General features: G+C 44.1%; 1 protein-coding gene across 1 annotated transcript in view; it reads left to right on the top strand.

Annotated features, from left to right (window-relative positions):
• dock10 (dedicator of cytokinesis 10) overlaps positions 1-25,649 on the top strand; it is a 339,343-nt gene that overhangs the window by 169,954 nt on the left and 143,740 nt on the right. The window contains exons 4-7 of the mRNA XM_078208965.1: positions 9,083-9,165; positions 10,111-10,183; positions 11,298-11,423; positions 19,548-19,682. Coding sequence (XP_078065091.1) covers positions 9,083-9,165; positions 10,111-10,183; positions 11,298-11,423; positions 19,548-19,682 — 417 coding nt within the window. The remainder of the gene's footprint in view (positions 1-9,082; positions 9,166-10,110; positions 10,184-11,297; positions 11,424-19,547; positions 19,683-25,649) is intronic.

The following is a 25,649-nucleotide window of genomic DNA, read 5'->3' as shown; positions in this document are numbered from 1 at the left end:
CTCCAAATATGAAATATACAAGCCAGTGGGTGGAATGTTTGCCTGACCTTGCCATTTCAAGGGCAGAGTTCCAGTACCATTGCCACAACTGAACTGTAAACAGCAAATGTGGACCCCTCAGTGGGTCATCATGTTATCAGGTGGCCCACAAGCCAATATAATAAAAGCAAAATATTGTGGATGCTGAAAATCTGAAATAGAAACAGAAAGTGCTAGAAAAATTCAGCAAGTCTGGAAGTGTCTGTGGAGAGAGAACGAGAGTTGATGTTTCGAGTCCGTATGACTCTTTTTCAGAGCCAGTCCAGCTGAAAGTTAGGTAGAAAGGGTGGCAGCCTGAGGTGACAGCTTCTTGAGCCTAAACTATAATTCTGAAATGATTGCTTCTCTATTCAAAAAAGTAACATCTGCAAGAGACACAATTTAAGAGCATACCTATTCTACCAGTTAACTGTTTAAAGTCCAATCCCTAATCGTCAATTCCAATTAGAGCAATTGTATTTATATGGCACCTTTAATGAATGCAGGAATGAGGATCCGGCCTACTCCATCAATCAACACAACAAATGAGTCAAACTGGACAAATTTCACAATATCTGTCAATGTTGACCACCCAACAAAAGGCCCCAGGAATTATAACAGGCTAGAGGATTGGACAGGAATGGCAATGGGACAGTAAGTGCAACACAGCTCGAGTTGCTACTTCCCCCTTTCCACCAGGCAGATTGAGATGTCATGTCGGATGTCTTACACCATCCATCCCTCACCCCAGTAAAAACTGCTGTAGAAAGCAATAGATTTCCCACTAGGTTGAATCTAACAGGTGCCTGATATACTTCAAAGCTTGCATTTTGGGATTTTTGATTTATTATTGTCACATGTATTAGTATACAGTGAAAAGTATTGTTTCTTGGTAACTATCCAGACAAAACATACCGTACATAGAGAAGGAAAGGGGAGGGTACAGAATGTAGTGTTACAGTCATAGCTAGGGTGTAGAGAAAGATCAACTTAATATAAGGTAGGTCCGTTCAAAAGTCTGATGGCAGTAAGGAAGAAGCTGTTCTTGAGTCAGTTGGTACGTGACCTCAGACTTTTGTATCTTTTTCCTGATGGAAGGTGGTGGAGGAGAGAATGTCCGGGGTGCATGGGGTCCTTAATTATGCTGGCTGCTTTTCGGAGGCAGTGAGAAATATAGACAGTCAATGGATGGGAGGCTGGTTTGAGTGATGGGCTGGGCTTTGTTCACAACCCTTTGTCATTTCCTGCGGTCTTGGAGAGAGCAGGAGCCATACCAAGCTGTGATACACCCAGAAAGAATGCTTTCTATGATGCATTGCTGAGAATTTTGTGATAGAGGAGTATCTATCTGACCCTTGGTCACCTGGTGGGAAACTGGGAGGCTGCTGGAGGGGAAGGGATGAGGCATCACTAAACCAGATTATAATGTGTTGGAGGCTGCTTCCTCCTTTTCCATTTGTATTATTGATCAAAAAAACACATTTCTCCAGAATAGACCAGGGCAACTCCAGTTTCCCTTCTTTCCATGGCCCAATGACACAGCCAGGTCCACAATGGTTCTCTTCCATCATCATGCATCCTGGGTTTGGAAGGTGCTGTCGAAGGAACCTTGGTGAGTTTACTGCAGTGCATCTTGTAGATGGTACACCTTGCTGCTACTGTGCATCGGTGGAGGGAATGAACATTTGTTGATAGGTTCCCAATTAAGCAGGCTGTTTTGTCCTTGATGGTGTCAAACACCTTGAGTATTGTTGGAGCTGCACTCATCCACCCAAGTAGAGAGTATTTCATTTAACTTCTGACCTGTGGTGTGGTGGAAAGGCTTTGGGGGTCAGGAGGCGAGTTACTCGCTGCTCTTGTTGGAGGAGCTCATTGTTTGTCACTTGTGTGGTGCGAATGTTACTTGCCACTTGTCAGCCCAAGCCTGGATACTGTCCAGGTCTTTCTGCTTTCGACATGGACTGCATCAGTATCTGAAGAGTTGTGAATGGTGCTGAACATTGTGCAATCATCAGCGAACATCCCCATTTCTGAACCTACAATGGAAGGAAAATCATTGATGAGGCAGCTGAAGATGGTTGGGCCAAGGACATTACCCTGAGGAAGTGCTGCCTCTTCAAGCATATCTCCAGCTTCCTAGTTATAGAGACATTCCAGCAACCTCGCATGCCCCCGCCTCCACATGCTGAGGACCAGATTGTGTGCTGCGCTCACCAGATTAAGGCCCCTTGCCTAAACTAGAATGAGTTCCCACCGAGTTGTGTGTCTCTGTGTGGGTGAACACTCGACAGTCTTCTCTGGTGCTCTCCTCTGGTTTCTCTTTGGAGGTGTCATCAGGGCTGGAGCTGAGGGCCTGCCTGGGGTTGCCCTTGAGCAATTTCCAGAAGTGCCTATGAAAGAAAGGGCAGATAATTAGCACATCGCAAGCGACTCTAAAAGAGGACCATACACTCACAGTATGATTGAGGGGTGGGCTGCAGCATGATCCTCACTGTCAATAGAGGCACTGTCCACATCCTCACTGTCCAATTCAATGGCTCAATTCTCGTAGGGAGTGAGGACCTTGATTTTGGCCTTTCCGCCTCTGGTCATGGATCTCTCCCTTTGATTGTGTGTGAGCTTGTCCTGCATAAAGACAGATGGAGAGTGTGAGCAGGACACATGCCAGGGCAAATGATAAGGATGCTGGGTATGTGTGGGTGGTGAGTGCAGCCATGTACAGAATTTAGCACATGATCTGCATAGTAGATGAGACCACATGGAGATGTGCGGATGTGTGTGAGAGGGTGAGTGGTGATATCCCTTGAGCTGGCATTGTGTGAGATGCCAGTGAGTGTGTGAGTTGAGAGCTAAGAAATGATTGACAACATGGGTGATCATTAATCCTTTTTTATACTGGGTGGCTGACCTCTTCTGTGCTACATTGCCACTGACTCTCACTGCCAAAGCCTCGCAAGCCTGCATGGTGACATTGGTGGATCTCCCACCACCATCACGGTGGGGCCCCGACTGCATCCAACAGGTGTTGCAGTGAGGCCAGACCGAATTTGGGAGCAGCATGCTTCTTCCCTTTTGGGGCTAAGTCTTCCATGGAGCAGTCTTGGCCTGCAAACAATACAAAGCTGTGTATGGGTGGTGATTAAATATGACACCCTGAGTGTGGAGCGTTGAGCTCACATTGGGTGAATCAGAGACCATCCGCCCACTATCTGACGTATTTCCTTTGCAGACAATACAGCATGAAAAATCGCCACTGTGGCCCCCAGGTAGAACGTTGTTTTATATATCCACTGCCACATTTAGTGCTACAAGGGGAAGATCCCAGCATTTCCCCTGGAAATATTGGCTTGTATCCTGCTTTTCAGTGAAAATAGATTGTCATGAGAACTTGTGTCCTCATCAGCTGACCAAGCAAATATTTTTTAGACAGCAAAACGCAGTTTAAAAAAAATAAATTACAAGCAGCTTAACTGACAAATTTAACAGGACTTTTCTATAAATGTAATAAACTAATAGTTTTGAGATAAGACGAGAATTTTGGAATGATTTGGGCCGGAATTTTCTGGCCATTCATGCCAGTGGGATTCTCTGGTTCCACTGCAGTGAACGGAAGTTTGGCTGAGTGCCAAATTCTTCGTCCTCGTTCGCAGCGGCGGCAAGGCGTGAATGGCCGGAACAGTCTGGCCTTTGTGTTCAATTTGCCTTTTGAATAGTCTGTAATAGAATATTTGTAGTAATTTTGAATTCTGTTTAATTAATATGTTAGGTATATAACAAATGAATAAAGTGGAATTTCATGCAGTTATAAATGATGGAGCATTGTTGTGTATGACGGTGACTAATTAAATGCTAATCTTGTGTTGTGATGATCACTAAAAATACACAAATTGCTGTTGGGGATTTGTAAGTATTTCTTTAATGTTTGTGTCAGAACAAAAGAATTAATAGGAACACTACTCCTGTGGATTGTCAAATGTACTGCTTTGGGTCTAAAATCCCAGCTGCGAGAGTCTTATGCTGTCACCAGAGTCTTTTATAATCTTGATGATTTACGACAGAAGCCATGCGAAGGGTAGAATATTTCATGGCTGTACAACTACTGAAGAAAAATAGAGCAACAAAGGCACAGAGACCAAAGCGATTCAGGCAGAGACATATCAGTCGGCCTCAAACAAGACTGAATTGGAATTAGAATAAATCCAAAGGGATGAAATTTAGCGCAATGGGTGGTAGCGGATTGGCTGCCCACCCGTTACACACACCACCTCATTCTCCTTCCCACTGGAGCGCAGCTTCATGGAAGATGGATGAGCAGGGATCACGGAACAATTTCCTGAAGTGTAGATGAAACTTCATGAAACAGCTGCAGAATGTTTACTTTTTGAAGCACAGAAGGTAAGCGTGATTAAGTTCATGATTACTTCATACGCAAGATTGCTTAGGACATAGTTAGAAAAAAATATTCAGAACCTCAAAGCTGTAGGGAGTGGCATGGATTCACCAGGAACGAGAAACTACGGGGGGAGTTGTAATGACTTTAATCAGGCAATTAAGATTGGCCGGTTAGAATATGAACTCCCTGATTAAGAGTCTAATTGATGGGCCTATCAGGGAATCTCTTGCTTTGTACTTAACCAGGAGTCCTGGTTCTTCTGGGACTCCTAGTGTAGACTGCTAACTGAAAGCACTCTATTTACAAGTCTGACAACAGCATAAAAAGGAATTTTGGTGAAGAGACTTCTGCCTCTGAGGGTTTATTACAGGAGTATTCCCTAAAAAATAACTGGGTGGGTTTAGATCAGGCAGGTTAAAGTCTTAAAAATTGGATTCCTGACCTAAACCTGCCTCCAACCCATCCAATTCTGCGCTGCCATTAATGGAATGCAGATGAAGGCCTGACACCCTACACCAGATTCTCCGCAATGTCGGCAGGAAAACACGCCAGAGCGAAATACATTTGGAACACAATTGGAGTGCAGATGTTGCGACTAAACAATGCCTGGGGATGCCTCTTGAATTCGGATGGAGGCCACCTGCAATCCTGGAACACCACAGCAGTGGGTGGGGGAAACAGATGCTGGTGGACCTCTCAGATTTGGTGTCCTGGAGGGGGTCCATCTTTCAGTCTGAGTGCTCCCAAATATCCATCTTCATTTTTAGGAGATCAACCTTCTTTCTTCCTTAGTGGGTCAGTGACACTGGACGCCTTTTCAATATGGCACCCAGAAAAGATAGCACGCTACGTGCCATCCAGGCCTGCCTAACTACTGAATACGGCATCAAAGACCTGGGTGCATAATTAATGAGGTTGGGGGCTGAAAGATTTGGTGTGTTCTCCCATCAGCTTCTGCATGTTGCTCAAAATGTGAAAATTCCACCCCATGTCTGTCTGTGATCTCTGAACAAAAGAGGCCACTTGGCAGTTTTAGGAAAACCCACACTTCATTTTCTCAGAGAAATTACCAACCCTATGGACTTACAACCCAACTTCAAAGAGAGCTTTTCAAAGGCGATCTGCATTTAATAGCCCAGACTATTCAGAAGGAAATGGATCGTCAGCTAAGTCAAAGACCCCACAGCTTTCCTGTCAATTCCTAACGGCTGAGACATTAAACAGTTATTGGAATCCAGATCATGGATTTATGTCCTCTGTTAAAGAAGGTGGAGACGTGGGAGTCATGTGACATGAGCCTCTGGCTTTTGGAACAAGTAATATTGACTTGCCTAACCAAAAAACTCAGTCTGCTGTTTACCATCCTCACAGACAAAGAAGGTCTGCTTAGGTTGAATATCCAGCCCCCATCTACAGTGCTTCTGCTGGAAATTCTGTACCATCACCTGCAAAACTGTTTCATCTCTGCGTGCCTATGTCATTATGTGAAGTCAGCACCAACAGAAAAGTGAATTGTACTGTGTCAGTTTTCAGTCTGCTGACCTTTGTGAAGGAATACCTCATTGGACTTTGATTTTGGACTCTGGACTCATGTGCACCAATATTCTTTTTTTTCTGTGGTCTCAGAAACTTATTTTCTCTCAGAAACTTCTTTTCTCTATCCCTCTTAACTGTCTGAGTGCGGAGGTGACTTTGCGACCCTCCTTTCATGTTTTGGCCTTGTGAAAATGAACTAACCCTTTGAGTTCATCCTATCTTGAGTTTGCAATGGCATTATTAATAGAAAATTAGATCAGAGAAAACATGAAGGGTTGGGAAATATGCCACTCAGATCAAAGCACCTTTCTGTTTATGGATGGGTGGTGAGAGGAGAAAATTAGTGCTTTTTAAATTAACTTCTCTTCTGTCCATAACATGTGCCAAGAGCAAAGGGACTTAGATCTTGGAGCTCTAGATTTTGCAAATGAAATGGCACTATTAGAAAGACTGGAAAGAGGAGTGCACAGAAACAAAGATCAACTAAATAATGCGACAAATCAGAACAGAGTGAGAAAACAAGATTGTGACAGTTAGAATGGATGACACCAATGTTTACATCAAACTAAGAAGGGACTCAAAAGTACCCTGGCCTCTTAACCTTTATTTGAAGTGTGCTTTGCAACAATGCTTTCATTGGAAAAGACTTATTAGCTGGAGTAAGCCAACTTGTGAAACAAAAGGGTATAACTTGGCTTAGTCATACACGCAGGATGCTGAAGTCCTAGCCACTGTGCCAAGCATTGAAAGGGCAGCTGAATGGAAAAGCAAAGCATGGAAGGCCAAGAATAATTTGGCAAATAACTGGAGAGAAAGGCTTTCTGAAAGCTGATTTCACTTGGGAAAATGCACTGCCGTTAGCCAGAAGCAGAATAGACTAAAAGTTTTGGCTCTAGGGCAGGACTCAAAGGTATATGTTTCTCTTCTCTTGTACCCTAACTCCTTCTGCTGGTGTCCTTCACTGTTATGCTCCTATAGTTAATAAAGATGGTATAATACAGGTACCTGTTTGACCACAGTATTCACTGAGAGTTACAAAGGACTGAGAAACAAAATTATTTAGCATTTTCAAATATATAGAGTACAACATTCAACTGTTATATTGTTTAGATAACAGGTGTCACAATGGATTTTCTACTCGACTAGATTGGTAGAGCGATAGTTATGTTGTGCTTAGTGCATGTTAACTAACAAACCTACAGTTCTATCGTAAGCAACCGTTACACCTGGTTCTATGGTTTGCTGCCCAGCCCACACGGACAGTATGCCAATCAGCAAGTATCACTTGGTCACTAAATACAACTTCATTATAAAATATCTTTGTACTTCAAATAATAACTGCGTTCAGGCAGTGATATCCTGTAGATTTGAATTCTTTCAATCATCAAAGATATATGGAGTCATATAAGGGATGTTGCACATTCTGAGAAAATGAATTATTCCTTGACTGGTATCAAATTGCTTTAAGTAAAATTAACAAAAAAAATGTTCTCAATAAGTCATAGCTTAAAAGGGTTAATATATGAATTGAATGATATGGAAATTGATATCAGGGTAATTATATACTTTGTCAAATGTTTCCATAAAATAACCAGAAATATGAAAGCTACTATTGAAAAATTTAAAGAGTAGGTTGTTAATTATAGGAATTCATTTTGACTTAACTACATCTTTAATTCTACAGAAGAGCCCACATGCACTCCATATTTATTAGTAAATAATTTATTATATTTGAGCATTTTATACTGTGTTCCATTAATTAGTGCTGGAATTTTCTAGTCGTTCACGCCGGCGGGATTCTCTGGCCCCAATGCAGTGAACGGAGATTTGGCTGACCACAGCGGGCGTGAATAGCCAGAATATTCCCCCCTCACCCTCATTTTTGTCCTGTAAGTTGCTGGAAGGCTGAGCTGATAACAGCACAGTTAGAGCAAGAGGCACCTTGTACCTTTGTGAAATGGTGAAGCCAAAAATCTGTTTCCTTAACCGGTAAAATTTCAGGATTAAGAAATAAACAGAGAATGACAGAGAGAGGGAGTGATTAGTGAGTCTAATAGATTAGAGATTAGATAGAGACAGAATTGATGATAAAAAGATTGGATTAAAAAAGAAAGAAATCAAAAGTATGAAAAAATATAAAAATAAGAATTTAATTTTTTTAGAACAATTTGCTCCCTGTGTGAATGTAACACCATGGTTCAAATTGTCCACTTTCTGGGCCAAAGAGGTTGATTAGCATTGCAGCAGCAACCATCTCCTCATTAAAAGGGTATTTATGCTATTAATTACCAGAACTAATTTTCTGCAGTGAGTTAACTTGACAATTAATGTGCAAATGCAGCAACTTTATTAGTGTCATGTGGAAGTTAAATTCATGGAATCTCTACAGTGCAGAAGGAGGCCATTCAGCCCATTGAGTCTGCACCGACTCTCTGACAGGGTACCTTATCCCAGGCCTGCCCCCGCCCTATCCCCGTAACCCCACACATTGCCCATGGCTAATCCATTTAACCTACACATCTTGGGACATTAAGGGACAATTTGGCATGGCCAATTCACCTAACCTGCACACCTTTGGACTGTGGGAGGAAACTGGAGCATCTGGAGGAAATCCAGGCAGGCATGGGGAGAATGTGCAAACTCCACACAGACAGTAATCTGAGGCCGGAATTGAATCCAGGTCCCTGGCGTTGAGAGGCAGCAGTGCTAACCGCTGTGCCATCATGCCTCCCCTAAACTCTTGTGGTGCAGAGCAGTTCACAAGTTATTTCTTCCTTAGCACAAGTTGCTGGATGGTTTACACTTTACTCATGATGAAATCCACTGAACTTGGTAGTAAAAACAGGAAATGCTGGAATTATGTGGCTGGTCTGGCAACATCTGTGGAGAGGAAAGCACCATTCAGGTCAATGACCTTTTTTCAGAGTACTAATGGATGGTCATTGACCTGAAACATTTAACAGTGGTTTTTTCTACTCGAGTGCTTTCAGATTTGCTGAGTAGTTGCAACATTTTCTGGTGTTCTTCAGATTTCTGTATTTAATCCTTGAATTAAGTTCTCTGTTATTTAAATTCTGGGAATGCAAAGAAGTTGGAAATGGTCTCGTTTGGCTAACATTTGTCTCGCTTTCTTAGGCCTGTAAATACTACAATTCCAATTGGAATACAGTGAACTACAAATATGAAGAATATTCAGGGGATCTTAAGCAGTTACCTCGGTAAGTCTTTTTTAAAAGAAGTGATCTCATTTTAATCTAGCTTTCTGTCATATTGTCGTTTACTTTATTGTGCCACAACCCACACCCAATTTCACTGCTGAAAATATGATTGGTATTATTTTAGCCTGGCTGAAAGTTTGGTGCCTTATCTGGCAGCAAGGTAGATTTGGATATGAATAAATGTTACAGTATAGCTTGAAATAAATATACATTGAATTGAAACATATAGCACTACCTGATTATAATTTCTTTTCCATTAAATGGTGGTAACCATTTCCAAATATCCCACGGTGGCACAGTGGTTAGCACTGCTGCCTCACAGCGCCAGGGATCCAGGTTCAATTCCCGACTTGGGTCACTGTCTGTGCAGAGTCTGCACGTTCTCTCCACATCTGCTCTGGTTTCCTCCCACAGCCCGAAAGACATGTTGGTTAGGTGCATTAGCCATACTAAATTCTCCCTCAGTCTACCCGAATTGGCGCCAGAGTGGGGATTTTCACAGTAACTTCATTGCAATGTTAATATAAGCCTACTTGTGGCACTAACAATAAATAAACTTTAAAATAAATAGCTCTGCTACTTATTTTAACAGCAGTGCCATTGAAGAAAGTTCTGGTAGAAAGTGGCACTGATTAAGTGGCAGGATAGTTAAAGTGTGCGGCTGACTGCCAGATTGTGCAAGTGGCGGGGCAAGTGTGAAAGCTCAATCCTCTTCCAAGCCCATTAATTGACAAATTCCTCTGAGTCAAATTGTCCAGAAACCCTATTGTCTTTATCTCAAAAATGATGCATAATTGTCATTAGTATAGCAATATGTGCTTTTAAAACTCAGTGTAATATTAAATAGCTATTGTTTGGTGAGGGCACAAAAAGGAAAACCTGAGAAAAGCAAAACCATTTTAAAAATAGATGATCAAGATAACTAGAAATGTGTTTCGTTTGTAGGAAACAGTTTAGACCGGATAAACTGCCTTCACACACATTCGAGATTGACCATGATGATGTTGAAAAAGATGAGGTGGGTATATGTGAAGAGGCTGTGAAATATTGTTCATGTAAATTGTATTGGTTAGTGGATTCTCTGGTGTTATTTTTACATTTGGTAGCATATTCACTGCCAACATTGTAATTTAATAGTTATGTTGTTTGCTTCCCACTTCCATGACTACGGATTCACCATAGAGAATACCAAATCTAAAAATACAGTTCAGCCTGCAGTTGCATCATAATTATCAACAATTAAAATGTAAATAGCAGCCCCATGTTGGAACAGAACAAAAGAAGGCATTGCCACTTGTCTATGAGAATTTTGCTTCATTCATATTCAGTGGGATTTCTGTTATTTCAGCTTAAAATGGTACTTCTGGAATGTGTTGTCCAGATGCAATCTTTCATGGATTGAAAGAGACGAGCAGTAATTTTACTTGATTCATATTAGAACACAGCACTGCTGATATGCAACTATTTTTTTGGTCGCATTTTTAAGTTGTGTTACGTTCTCTTCCCCTCTAGGCATCTTATGTCATTTAGCATCTTTAGGCAACATTTAGCAGGGTGAGCTAATCCCCTGACTGCTAAGTGTCATCTAACAGGGTCAACCTTGTTATGGGAAAAGCCTGGTCTTTCCTATCTGCCTCTTTATGGTGGAGCTCCCTGCATGGAAAATTGGGAGTACAGTGTATGAAGTGCTACATACCTCAGTGTACAACGTTTCACAATGGGAAAGTCAATCTTATGTATTTTTTGCCTTTAGTGACAGGGTAAAAATACTCCCATGTAAAGAATTAGATTTGTTTATATAGAACAGAGCTGTTTCAAATTATTTACCATTTCTATTTATCTAAATTGAAGGTATTTTGTTCTTGAAATAACCTCAACTCATGTCAGAATTGGATCTGGACATAATTGTCACACTGTCCTGCTTTAGAGGATCACTGCATAAATGTCCCTTGAGTAAGTGAACGTTAAGTGGCCCTGAAGCCACACTGATGCCTATGTCTCATTTGTATTTCCTTCAAACTGCACGAAGGCAAGATACCAAACTATTGCTGTAAATTGTTTGGGAGGGGGATTAGAAATTCAGTGAGGACAGAATTGAAACATCAATGTATTCTTACTTTTATGATTTACAGGACACTACATCTCTATCCTCTTCAAAAGGAGGGGGTGGTGGTGGAGGAGGAATGGGAGTTTACAAGTCTGGCTGGCTTCACAAAGGGAATTTTAATAGCACTGTGAATAACAGCATTACTGTTCGAGTAAGTTGTTCTTTCCTTAACTGATTTAATTAACATAGCAGGATTTGTTTAAAAATTTACAATGTAGAACTGTTCCAAATATTAAGAACACAAGAGAACTGAACAAATATTGTATTCAGCAGCATTAGTTTGCAAACATTACTTTACTGAAAAGGTTAATGAGTTCAATCTTAGTTCTTAGTAATTTTTCATGTTTAGTATTTTCGCAAATTTTGTGTTTGCAAATTTATAAACTTCTATCACAATCTCATTGCTTTCCTGTTCCTCTAATGTATATTCCCTGGACCATGACCTTCCCACTGGCTACCACGCCATCATTTCCTAGACTGTCACTGGCCTCAGTTCCTTCATGCTGTCAAACCTCAGTCCTCCAATTTCACTTAACCTGATTCCATCCCCTTCTCAGGACCCACAAATAGGGCTTCCCTGCTAGAACCATCATTCCAGCCAGTTCTTGCGCCTCAGAATTGAGTTCTTGGCTTTTTTTTCGCCAAACCCAGTCTCTTCCCACCTACAACCATGCCCCTTTTGATGTTGTGTCACTTTAATGGTTTCCTGGCCCTAACCATCTTCTTTTCACAGTGGACATTCTATTCCTTTACACCTCAATCCCCCATCAGCATGACTTGAGGGCTCTCTGCTTTGCCTGTGAATGGAGGCTCAACCAGTACACCCATCTAGCACCAATTTCCTCTGCCTGGCTGAAATTGTTCCCATATTGAACAACTTCTCCTTTTGACTCCTCCCATTTCCTCTAATTAAAAGCTGTTGCTATCGGAGCCCTTGTAGATCCAATTGATGTCTGCCTTTTTGTGGGTTACATGGAATATTCTTTGCACTCCTACTTGGGCCCCTTTTCTTGCTGTTTTCCCCAGTGCATTGCTGACTGTATCTGTGCCATTTTCTGCTTTTGCCTCAAAAGAGAAAATTTCATCAACTTTGCTTCTAATTTCCATCCTTATCTCGCCTTCATATGGAACATCTCTTCCTCTACTTCTCTGTCTCCATTCCTGGGATTAGACTGTGGACCATTAGTAGCTGAAAGTCCCAACAACTCCCACAGCTAACTTCACTACATTCCTCCCACCCAGCTTCCTATAAGGACTCTATTTCATTCTCCCAGTTTCACCATCACATCAGTTCTGATAATAACACCTTCCATATCTATGCTTTCTACATGTCCTCCTTTTTCCCAAGCACATCTTTCCCATCTTGATGCGCGACAATCAAGCACGAGGTACAAGGCTTCAGCTATTGAAGGCTTTTATTAGCAAACAATGGAACTAACTAACACGAGTACACCAATTCAGACTGGAGGGGTCCCGCCTGAGCAGAGGGTCTTATACCTCTCCCCAGGAGGCGGGGCCCGACCGGGATGTGCCATAACAACATCTACCACAGGTAAACACCCTAACCCAACAACATTATACAACCCCCACAGTGGCAACACCCTAACCCAACAGTAACATAGGAATAACCCCACAGTGGTAACCAACGATGGTTCACCACATTCACCCCTCCTTTAAAAACAAAGGCCGGCGGGGTGCGAAAACAGGTCACATATATACAAAATTCACAAGTCCAGACGGTCTGGAGGACCGCACCGTCGCTGTGATCTCCTCAACACCGGTTGCGACACCGGAGCAGGTGCTTGCGGTGGCGTTCTCTCCAAAACAGCGTCCGGCTGTCCCCTCGAGGACTCCCGGGCCGGTTGACCCTGGTGAGGCGATGGTGCAGGGGATCCTGGAACCTTCTGTGGTGGCGCCGATCTCCGAGTCTCAGGCAAGCTGTACATGGGAGTATAACTGTTATGCACTGGTCCCGGTGCTGACCGCGCCACGTCTGGGGAAGAAATAAGTGATAGGGGATTCGTGACAGGGGGTATGGGAGCGACAGGAGTTGCTACGTCCCCTGCGGGCGCCAGGTCTCGAATGGAGACTGTGTCCTCTCGCCCGTCAGGATATGCCACATAGGCATACTGAGGGTTGGCGTGGAGGAGTTGGACCGGTTCGACCAAGGGGTCGGACTTGCGGGCCCTCACATGTCGCCGCAGAAGGACGGGTCCTGGGTACGTCAACCATGCTGGTAAGGAGATCCCCGAGGACGACTTCCGAGGGAATGAGAACATCCTCTCGTGGGGAGTAGCATTGGTTGCCGTACACAGGAGGGAGCGAATGGAATGAAGCGCATTTGGAAGGACTTCCTGCCAACGGGAGACTGGAAGGCCCCTGGATTTCAGCGCCAGTAGGACAGCCTTCCAGACTGTAGCATTCTCCCTCTCCACCTGTCCGTTACCCCTAGGGTTGTAGCTCGTGGTTCTACTAGAGGCAATCCCGTATGAGAGCAGGAATTGCCTCAAGTCGTTACTCATGAACGACGAGCCCCTGTCGCTATGTATGTAGCAGGGGTACCCGAACAGGGTAAAAAGATCACTGAATGCCTTAATCACTGTGGCAGTCGACGTGTCCGCACAGGGGACAACAAACGGGAACCGGGAGTATTCATCTATTATATTGAGAAAATAGACATTCCGGTCCGTTGAGGGAAGGGGGCCCTTAAAATCCACACTCAGCCTCTCGAAGGGGCGAGTGGCCTTGACCAATTGTGCCCGGTCCGGTCGATAAAAGTGCGGTTTGCATTCCGCGCAAATCCGACAGCTTCTTGTTACTGACCTGACATCCTCCACCGAGTAGGGCAGGTTGCGGGCTTTTACGAAGTGGTAGAGTCGGGTGACTCCAGGATGGCACAGGTCATTGTGGAGGGCCTTCAAGCGGTCCTCCTGCATGATGGCGCATGTTCCGCGCGAGAGGGCATCCGAGGGCTCATTGAGCTTCCCTGGACGATACATAATATCGTAATTATAGGTGGAGAGCTCAATTCTCCACCGCAAGATCTTATCATTCTTGATCTTGCCCCTCTGCGTGTTACTGAACATAAACGCCACGGATCGTTGATCCGTGATCAGGGTGAACCGCTTCCCCGCCAGGTAATGGCACCAGTGTCTGACTGCCTCCACAATGGCCTGAGCCTCCTTCTCCACCGCTGAGTGCGAATTTCGGGGCCTTGAAGGGTGCGGGAAAAAAACACGACGGGCCTGCCTGCTTGGTTTAGTGTGGCGGCCAGGGCGAAATCAGATGCATCACTTTCCACCTGAAAAGGGATGGATTCATCCACCGCGTGCATCGTGGCTTTTGCAATGTCGCTTTTCAAAGCCTTAAAGGCCAATTGGGCCTCCGGCGTGAGTGGGAAGGTCGTGGACTTGATGAGCGGACGGGCTTTGTCCGCGTAGTTGGGGACCCACTGCGCATAATACGAAAAGAAGCCGAGGCATCTCCTCAGTGCTTTTGTGCTAGCGGGCAAGGGAAGTTCAGTAAGGGGGCGCATACGGTCTGGATCAGGGCCGATGACCCCGTTTTCCACCACGTATCCAAGGATAGCTAACCTGCGCGTACGGAATACGCACTTCTCCCTGTTATAGGTCAGATTCAGGCGAGATGCAGTGCGCAGAAAGTTTTGGAGATTCGTGTCATGGTCTTGCTGTTCATGGCCGCAGATGGTGACGTTATCCAGGTACGGGAAGGTAGCCCGCAACCCGTTCTGGTCCACCATTCGGTCCATAGCACGCTGGAAGACCGAGACCCCATTGGTGACACCAAATGGAATCCTAAGAAACTGGTATAGACGACCATCCGCCTCAAAAGCCGTGTATTGTCGGTCCTCTGGGCGGATGGGGAGTTGATGGTAGGCGGACTTAAGGTCTATGGTGGAGAACACCCGGTACTGCGCAATCTGATTGACCATATCAGATATGCGCAGGAGAGGATACGCATCCAGCTGCGTATAACGGTTAATGGTCTGACTGTAGTCGATGACCATCCGAGGTTTGTTCCCGCTTTTAACCACCACGACCTGCGCTCTCCACGGACTAGAACTGGCCTGTATGATCCCTTCTTTGAGGAGCCGCTGAACCTCAGATCTGATAAAGATCCGGTCTTCAGCGCTGTAACGCCTACTCTTAGTAGCGATGGGCTTGCAGCCTGGTACCAGATTCTTAAATAAAGAAGGTGTGGTGATTTTTAGTGTGGAGAGATTGCATGCGGGGCGCTTTGGGCAATTTGGAGGCTGCGGCTGATTCCCTACTGCCAGTGAAGGGAGTGGCCCACCGTACTGTAGGATCACACTCTTCATGTGGACCATAAAGTTTAGTCCGAGGAGAATTGGCGCACAAAGGTGCGGTAACACAAGGAGCCTGTATCGCTCGTACATTGTGCCCTGCACCTCTAGGGTTACCATACAACGTCCTTGGATCGGTACAGACCGGGACTGTGATGCCATGGAAATTGTCTGTTTGGCAGGTAGAACCCGGAGTCCACACCTTTTTGCAGTGTCAGGGTGAATAAAACTCTCGGTGCTCCCACTGTCAAACAGACAATACACAGTACGACCATTTACCTTGATGTTCATCATGGAACTGTCAAGCCTGTGATGCTTTGTCTGGTCCAGAGAGATCGACGCCACCGTTGGCCCCTGGGCGTCACTGCATGCAGCCGAGGTTGATACTGAGGACCCCTGCTGGTCGCTCCTAGTCGTCGTTGACCATGATGGCCGCCCCCATGAATCGCACGTGGGTGAGGGCGCCAAGCGTAGCGACTCCTGGTGGCCTTCCTCCTCCTCCGTCAGCCACAATGGCGTCGTCCTGGGTTCGCACGTGGTCGGACCTCGTGGGTACTGCGACGCCGAAGGAGATTGTCTCCGCTCTGGAGGGTCACAGGCTGCACTGCCGTTCTTGGGCTTCGACCTGCAAACTTTAGCATAGTGCCCCTTTTTACCACACTGACTGCAGATCGCCGTTTTTGCAGGACACTATTGCCGTGGATGCTTGGCTCCGCCGCAAAAATAGCATCGCTGGCCGCCTGGAGCTGCCGCCGTCGTCAGATCGATATGGGAGCGCGAGCCCGTGGGGCGAGGAGGGATTTGTGCTTGCTCCTACCACGTTGTCTCCACGTGGTCTTCGGGGTACAGAGCCAAGCTTTTCGACGCTGCCTCCAGCATCTCAGCCATCTCCATCGCTTGGGTCAAGTTGAGGTTCCCTTTCTCTAATAGCTTAAGCCGGATGTACGAGGACCCTACCCCTGCTACGAACGCATCTCGGGCGAGGTCGTACATATATTGCTCTGCCGACACATCTTTGCAGTCGCAGCCCCTGGCAAGCTGCAAGAGCTCATTGGCGTAGTCCTCCATGGTTTCGCCCGACTGCCGACGTCGTGTAGCGAGGAGGTAACGAGCGTGGATCTCGTTGGGTGGTCTCGTGTATCGTTTCTTCAAGAGCTCGATGGCCCTCGGGTAAGTGGTGGCCGCACGAATCGCAAGATAGACCGTGTCGCTTACCCTCGCGTGGAGGACCTGGAGTTTGTCGTCGTCTGTAGTAACAGCTGCAGAGGCTGCCAGATAGTCTTCGAAACACTTCCACCAGTGGTCGAAGGTGTTAGCGGCACCGACCGCACGTGGGTCCAGCGTCAGACGCTCTGGTTTTAGTATTTGTTCCATACTCCCTTTACTGTCGAGAGTTTTATGTTTGCTAATAAAATTGATGCGCGACAATCAAGCACGAGGTACAAGGCTTCAGCTATTGAAGGCTTTTATTAGCAAACAATGGAACTAACTAACACGAGTACACCAATTCAGACTGGAGGGGTCCCGCCTGAGCAGAGGGTCTAATACCTCTCCCCAGGAGGCGGGGCCCGACCGGGATGTGCCATAACAACATCTACCACAGGTAAACACCCTAACCCAACAACATTATACAACCCCCACAGTGGCAACACCCTAACCCAACAGTAACATAGGAATAACCCCACAGTGGTAACCAACGATGGTTCACCACACATCTTTTTCAGCATTTCAAAGGGACTATTTCTCCAAGACACCCTGTTCCATTCATCAATCAGCCCAATACCCCTTTCCTTTTCATAGTACATTTCTGTAATAAGTGGAGGAGATGCAACAACTGACCTTTTTACTTCATGCTTTCCAACAGTCCAAGGTCCAAAAACATACCTTCCAGGCAAAAAGAAATGTACTTCTTTCAGTTTTGTATACTATTTTGCTGTCCACGATGTGGTCTCGTCAACATTAAGGACACCAAACACAGGTTGAGTGACTACTTTGGTCATGAAAGAGGCCTGAAAGCCTTCCTGCTCCACAACCTGCAATCTGTCACTGGGAGGCCACCTCTAGTAGCCACTGTGCTCCCAATAGATGCCAGCTGAAAAATACTAGTCAGCCTTTGATTCATGGCTTTAATTAACCTTTTAATTAGCTTAACTACAAGCCACAACCAGGCCTTCTTGAAAATGGCTTGGGGCCAAACAAACTGTCATCTCCATTCAACCCAGAAGCATAACCTTCTGGTTACTTGTCATTCTGGTTCTCCATCCAATTCCTACTCTGACCACTCCTATGTCAGAAGTCAGCCAAGCTTTATTTGCAGATATTTTCAATGCATATCATGCAAAAAACCCTTTTACAATCTATTGCTCTATATACAATCACAGGCTGTTCTCCACTTACTATCTTTCTTTTTCATCCATTCATGGGCACCGCTGGCTGGCCAGTACTTATTGTCCATCCCGAGTTGCCCATGGGCAGGTGAGAGCCAATTACATTTCTGTGGCTCTGGAGTCACATGTAGGCCAGATCAGGTAAGGATGGCATATTTGCTTCTCTAAAGGGCATTAGCGAACCAGATGGGTTTTTCTGACAATCGACAATGGTTTCATGGTTATCATCAGATTCTTAATTCCAGATTTTTAAAAATTGAATTCAAATTCCACTATCTGCCATGGCAGGATTCAAATCCAGATCCCCAGAACATTAGCTGAGTTTCTGGATTAATAGTCTAGTGATAAACCACTAGGCCATTGCCCAATGAATATATGATTAGCAACCTACAATGTCAGAATGAATATCAGTGGAAACTGGAGCGATACCTTCTCATATTTCAATAAGGCACTTTACAGTCTTCCAGACTCAACAGCAAGTTCAACAATTTCAGTCCATAACCTCTGTCCCCATTTTTTGGGACAGAAGCTGTCAGTGATGATTCTGGTTGCCATTTACACCTCCACTTGATCGATCTTCTCTTTCTTCATTGTCCTATTATTATCTACTCTTGTCTTGCACCACCATCCTTCCTTCAGTTAACCTCTCCTACCTTCCCCTTATTCACAGACCTTCCATTTAGTTCCTTTTACCTCTCCTTCATTTTCTGGCTCAAAACCTGTCACATTTCTCACATTTTCCAGTTCTGACATAAAGCCATTGAACTGAAATGTGGGGTTGGATTTTGTCTTTATATGGGGAAAAGAATGGAGGCAAGTGCATGATTCTGTGCCAAAAGCTCATGTGCCAGTTTAACAACACCACCTCAGCCCTGAACCATTTACAAGAAGGCTGGTTTGGGGCATGCGGTAGTGATTAAAAGGCCAATTAAGGCCTTGAATTAGACAGACGCTGATTTGACTTTCGCAGTTGGCCTATGGGCCCATTGTGGCAACAGGAGCATGGAAGCTACTGGAGGCAGCCTCCCAGCAGCTGACCAAGGGCCATGGTCCAGGAAGGCTTTGAGGCTTCCTTCCAGACCATGGCTATAGCTGCAGCCATTGGCTGTTGTTTGGAGGGGTTTCCTCTCCACAATGATGGTCCAGTAGTTGTGGCCATTTTGAATTTCACGTTTGTTTTAAAAGAGTTAAAAGCAGGTCTCAAGATGGAGTCATCCTCTCTCTACCTTATCTGCATAGCAGGCTGCAGCTCCTTCAGTCTTTGAGGGCATTCTATTTGCCCTTCAGCTTCAATAACCTACCCATCAATCTTAGTTGGCTAATCAAGGCAAAGTCAATATTAGATAACTGTTTTCAATGCAGTGTGATGTTGGGACCTGCATTGGAGCCTGATGTCAGTGTCTTGTTGCAGAATGAAAAACTGTTTCTCTCTCTTCAAGTGCAGTTTGATCTGCTGGGTTTCCCCACTTTTTTTCAGTCTTTTGAACTAGATCATGTTCGTTCAATTACTTTTGTTTAGACATGTTATTTGGCTGTAACAATAAAATTCACTCTCTCTTTGCAGTCCTTTAAAAGGCGGTACTTCCAGCTAACACAGTTATCAGATAACTCTTACATTATGAATTTCTACAAAGATGAAAAAATCTCCAAAGAACCTAAGGGTTGTATCTTTCTGGACTCTTGTACAGGCGTCCTACAGGTAAGAGTGCATGTTCAACTTGTGTTCAATCAAATATCTCAAATGCCTTGTGTAAGTTTTTAGGGTTTTGAGGTACAAAGCCCTTCTAATTAAAATTTCTACATTTCAAATTCTTAATTTCTAACATTAGGGTCCTCAGTTGTGCTTGACCTGAGAAGGTACCAATAACTAGTATTTATGACTCAGTTAGAATTTATTAAGCAGGATTTTGCATATACTTAATATAAAGCAGTGAAGTCAACATGGAAGCTCCTCATCTCTCACGTTCCTAGCAATTCCTGAGCATTGCCAGCACAGGCAATGTTCTTCTTTTCTCTCGTTATGAAGTAACGTTGAATTGTGTGTAGAATCATACCTCAGGAGCCATGGTAACACTCTGCCAACAAAGATTACAATTTGCCAACATTTATCCCCACTTTTCATTATTCATCCTACCTTACTTGGAAATAGTCCAAATTACCCTTTTTCATAGGCTTAGGTTGCAAATCTCTCATCGCCCACACCTATCTAGTCATATTGACTAAAGATAAATGTTCATCCCTTCTTTCCTTGGGCCCCCAGTGTTTACACTCCTATTGCAAACAAATTTCATTTCGATGCGGAAGAATCAAAAAGTCACATCCTCTTGTCCATAGTACACCTATTGTAAATATTCACATGAACATATTGTAACCCTTTCACACAAATACTAAAACTATTAAGGACAAATGGTGGTAACACCTGGTTATTTCCAATATTACCTTTTTCAAAGTGATCTATAATATGCCAAAACCACTGCAGTAGCAACATTAAAAAGGCAATGCACTTGGTCACCTGTGAGTATAGTGTCACAGGGCGAGAAATTTAATCACACAGTGCTGCTTCCACAAGATCTTTGAACAAGGAAACAAATGAAGAAGCTAAATGTATGAATGAGCTGAAAGCAATTTTAGGCAATCACAGCCAAATGCAACCTTACATTAAATGGTGCAGTGAAGCTTTCAACCAAAGTGAAATACTAAACAGCACTGCACAAACTATAGACATATTATTCAATAGGAAATTAATATAATCGCACAGATGTGTAAAGTCAACCTATAGTCATGTTCAATTTCTTTTATTTGGAACCCTCCAAAATCTTATACCATCCACTATTCCTAAAGAACTACGAATTCCCATGAACTTGCAAGCAAAAATTACAACCTCACCCCCAGCTCAGTCACAAATCTGATGCTGTTCAACCTCCCAGTGATGCAGGCAGAGGACACTACATATTTCTAGGTTCTCATCCACTCCAACCTCTCTGCAATTTTACGCTAGGTCGGCCTGCCCTTGCCTGCCTAAAGTGAAGCCCTTAAGTGCCCCCCCTCGCCCCACGACTCTTCAGTTGGTGTGAAGGGAAATCCCACCATCCTGAAACCCTGGCCATGGTGTTCATTTCCCATAACTACAAAAGTCACATCCTCTTGTTAGTAGTGCATCTATCGTAAATATTCACATGAACTAATTGTAACCTATCCCCACAAATACTAAAACCATTAAGAACAAATGCTCCTTCCACATCTCCCCCGACCCGTGATTCATCGGAACTCCACATCCCCACCTGCCAAGGAATCGGAGCAGGCAAGGGGTGGACAACGGAAATGTCCGTTGGCCTTGGGCAAGTGAGGCCGTAGAATCCCACCCATTGTATTTCTCCAGTGGTTGGCTATTTTGTGCACAGCTCCCTAGTTTAGCTGATCCTAACTCCACTTCTTCTACATCCTACTTGCTCCTTTGGCCTACTGCTGTTCCTTGTGCCATCTTTCCCACATCATCCTCCCTATTCTGTTTGATTTTGATGGCTCCCCATTGACCCCTGCCCTCTCATAGTGGTTTCGCAAGGGGGATAGAATATAAAAGCAGAGATGTCTTGCTGCATCTGTACAGGGCATTGGTGAGGCCGCAGCTGGAATACTGTGTGCAGTATTGGTCCCCTTATTTGCGGAAGGATATATTGGCCTTGGAGGAAGAGCAGAGAAGGTTCACCAGGTTGATACCAGAGATGAGGGGTGTTAATTATGAGGAGAGACTGAGCAGATTGGGTTTGTACTTGTTGGAATTTAGAAGGCTGAGGGGGGATCTTATAGAGATCTATAAGATAATGAAGGGGCTGGATAGGGTAGAGATGGAGAGATTCTTTCCACTTAGAAAGGAAACTAGAACTAGAGGGCACAGCCTCAAAATAAAGGGGGGTCAGTTTAGGACAGAGTTGAGGAGGAACTTCTTCTCTCAGAGGGTGGTGAATCTCTGGAATTCTCTGCCCACTGAAGTGGTGGAGGCTACCTCGTTGAATATGTTTAAATCACGGATAGATGGATTCCTGATCGGTAAGGGAATTGGGGGTTATGGGGATCAGGCGGGTAAGTGGAACTGATCCACTTCAGATCAGCCATGATCTTATTGAATGGCGGGGCAGGCGCGAGGGGCTAGATGGCCTACTCCTGCTCCTATTTCTTATGTTCTTATGTTCATGATCTCTATTCTTCTAAATCTGCTTGACCTGAAAAAATCAAATTGGTCTTGACTATCCATGTACAATGCCACTTGGGATGAATTACCAAGTGATAAAGAAGACTGATGGTGCAGTGGTTCGATAATGTGAATTGTGTTTCTCATTCTATCATTTCAGTTCCCTTGGCAAAATGCTTAAAACCTGGTTGTTTTATTTCAGTATAATAGTCCATTTACTGTGGGGAAACTTCCATTGTAAGCCAGACTGTTCTGATGTTTTTTTGATGTTCTGATGTTCTTGACAATGTAGTAATATCATAGACAATGTTGCTAAAGTATTGAGAAGGCTGGGGAAAAACTCCCTTCTGGATGGATATAAAGTGCATTATAATGTGCAACGTAAAGGTTGTCAAACAATTAGTGCATAAGGAGTTAGAGACAAAGCACCAATTTTTATGGCCCAATCAGGCAGGGCCAATCCTTAATAGGAGGCAACCAACAGCACTGGGGTTCATTGAGAACCTGCCCCAGGTAAGCTTTTAAATTTTCATGGAGGTAGCTGGACTTTAGCAGCCGATTGTTTTAGACCAGCCGCATGGAGGTGGGAAGAATTTAAATGGTGGGTGAAATGGTTTTTGCCGCCTTTACAGTTCAAGATTAGATCCTGGAGCCTGAGCGGCATCTATGTTCAGTAAGATGAGTTATCAGAGTTCTGTCATTGGAAGATGTAACTACCCTTAAGCAAATTGTCACCAGTGCCAGCTGACAAGCTGTCAATTAAAAGATGAACCCGGTATATGTGAAAAAGTCTACAGATGAATTAGAAAAAGGTTCATCTGATGGATAAAAAGGAAGAGCACATTTTATACGATTGAAAGGGTAGCCTAGTATGATAACGTTTCCTGGAACTGCTATTTCAACAAATGTCTAGACTGAAGTTTGTTTGTTTACTCGGAGTTTTAAGGTATTTCGCCGCAATCCAACTGCATAATCATTTTACAAGTGTTTGACATGTTTATAAAGCTGATTTAAAGAGTCGATCTAATTACTCTGAGTTTTATAGGCTATTCAACAGCTTCCAATTGTTATAATAGTATTTGAGTTCTCTTCATAAAGTAATAATGGGTGAGGTGGTGGATAAGGGATTTGAAGTGGGGGGTGGTTTAAAATGGTCAGACGGTTCAATGTATATAGATGAGACACCAATTGCCTTAGAAGCACTGGGCCAGTTAGGGCTTGGAGGCTTGGAAGATCCTGGCTGACATCAGTCTCGAGGTGGAGACTGGATGGCAATGGCAGGACTGGTCCCATCTCTTGATTCCTGCCTCTGATATGAAAATCTGACCGAAAAGCTATGATATAATACTGGAACAAATTGAAAAAAAAATTCCTCATTCGATATCTGGTGAAAGTTCGAGTTAAGGATGACAGAAAAAACATTGAATGTATTCAGGAGGCAGCTGGATATAGCACTTGGGGCAAATGGGATCAAAGGTTATGGGGAAAAAGCAGGATTAGGCTATTGAGTTGGATGATCAGCCATGATTGTAATGAATGATGGAGCAGGCTCGAAGGGCCAAATGGCCTCCTCCAACTCGTATCTTCTATGTTTCTATGCAATATTTGGCTTTCTTGATTTTCTTTATTGCAAATTCAGAACAGCATTCTCTGTTGTATAAGCTGAAGCTTTGTTCACATTTTAAAATATGTTGAATATAGGATCAAATTCTGTATGGGGGCATACTCTCCAAACAAATTTATTTTATTTCTGGATCTTTCTAAACAAGTGAAATGAAAATATAAAAAAATCAATTTCCAGTAGGAAATGGAAAATATTTTCTAAAGCACCTTGGTTCTCACCTCTGCTATATGGTTTAAGTGAGAACTGTGGGCAAATCTGCTTGACCCAGTTGGAGTAAATTTAATTTTTTTTTTCCATTGTGGCCTTTTGCATGTTCAGTTCATCACAGCTTGTTCAGACATTTTACATACTAGAAGATAAATGCCATAATTTGTCGGGTTGCAGCATTAATGAGGTTCAATCCAAACATTTGTAGTTTTAAACCCTGTTTGCTGAAGCTTTACATGCTTAGTTATTAATTGTGGTAGACATTTTCCACTGTAAGACATTAGCGATAGCTGAGCTGTCAAGACATATATTTGTTTTTGTTGGTGTTATCAGAAGTGGAATCAGTTTTAGACATACCAGTGGGCAAGCTAACAAAAGCTGACCCACAATTTCAAAAGTAAAAGCTGAGAGCTGACAAACCGCCTTGAATGCTGGCCTAAAAACATGTCCTTGCACTGTGCAGTTGAACACTGTGCCTCATGATAACTTACCCTGCAGATATATTGCAGTACACTATAACACTGACATCCACACGACAATGTGGAGACTTGCTCATGTATGTCCTATCCAAAAAAGGGAGGACAAATCTAGTGCACCCAGTTACCACCCCATCAACCAACCTCCTCTTGATCCTCCGCCAAAGTGCTGGATGGTGTCGCTATCAAGCAGCACTTATCAAAATAACCAGCTCGCTGATGCTCCGTTTGGGTTCCACCAGCGCTTTTCTCGGTTCTTGACCTTGTTACAGCCTTGGTCCAAACATGGACAAAAGCGCTGAACGTTCTTACTGGACATGATGGCAATCTCCTTGCAGACCCTCTTGTTGGTGTGTAAGTCACTGCCCAGGTGGGTGTAGTATTTCTTAATTTGGGCAAATTTCTTGACCATTTTAGTCCTACCAGAATGCATTTTGGATTCTAGCCAAGAGAAGAGAACAACAGCTATGAGGAGCAGATAAGAGGTGAGGTTAGAATGATTGCTTTGACATCAAGGTATCATTTGACCAAATGTGGTATCTAGGAGCCATATCAAATCTGAGATCAATGGGAATTGGGGTGAAAACTCTTCACTGGTTGGAGTCATGCCTAGCATGAAGGAAAATGGTTGTGGTTTTCGTGGTCAATCATATCAGTCCTGGGAAATCACTGCAGAGGTTCCTAAGGCTGGTGTGCCTTGGTTCAATCATCTTCATCATTGACCTTCTCTTCATCATACGGTCTATAGTGAGGATGTTCACTGAATGTCCAGCATCATTCGTGACTCCTCAGATACTGAAGCAATCTGTGTCCAAATGCAGCAAGACCTGGACAATATTCTGGCTTTGGCTGATAACTGGCAAGTGGCATTCATGCCAGATGATTGAACGGGCACAATTCTCCCGGAACCCCTAGCAATTTCACACTTAGGTGGGCAGGGCCGTGGGCGGGAAACTCACCATTCACCACTTAAGGGCCTTATCCTGCCAGCATCAATTTTTAGGGTGGGGGTAGGGTGGGAAACAGACATTTCTGCCTTTCCTCATCTCGGGTGGGAAGTGTGGGGGGTGGTCCTTCAATCTGAAGGCTCCCTCAGGGACGTTGGACATTGGAGCTCCGCATCAACACTGAACCCCCCCAACCTTCAGCCCAACCCCTGACACCATGATC

The sequence above is a fragment of the Mustelus asterias genome, chromosome 3, assembly GCF_964213995.1.
Source record: "Mustelus asterias chromosome 3, sMusAst1.hap1.1, whole genome shotgun sequence".
NCBI classification, from domain to species: domain Eukaryota; kingdom Metazoa; phylum Chordata; class Chondrichthyes; order Carcharhiniformes; family Triakidae; genus Mustelus; species Mustelus asterias.
Note: the sequence above shows the minus strand (reverse complement) of the source record. Positions and strands in the feature narration are given on the sequence as shown.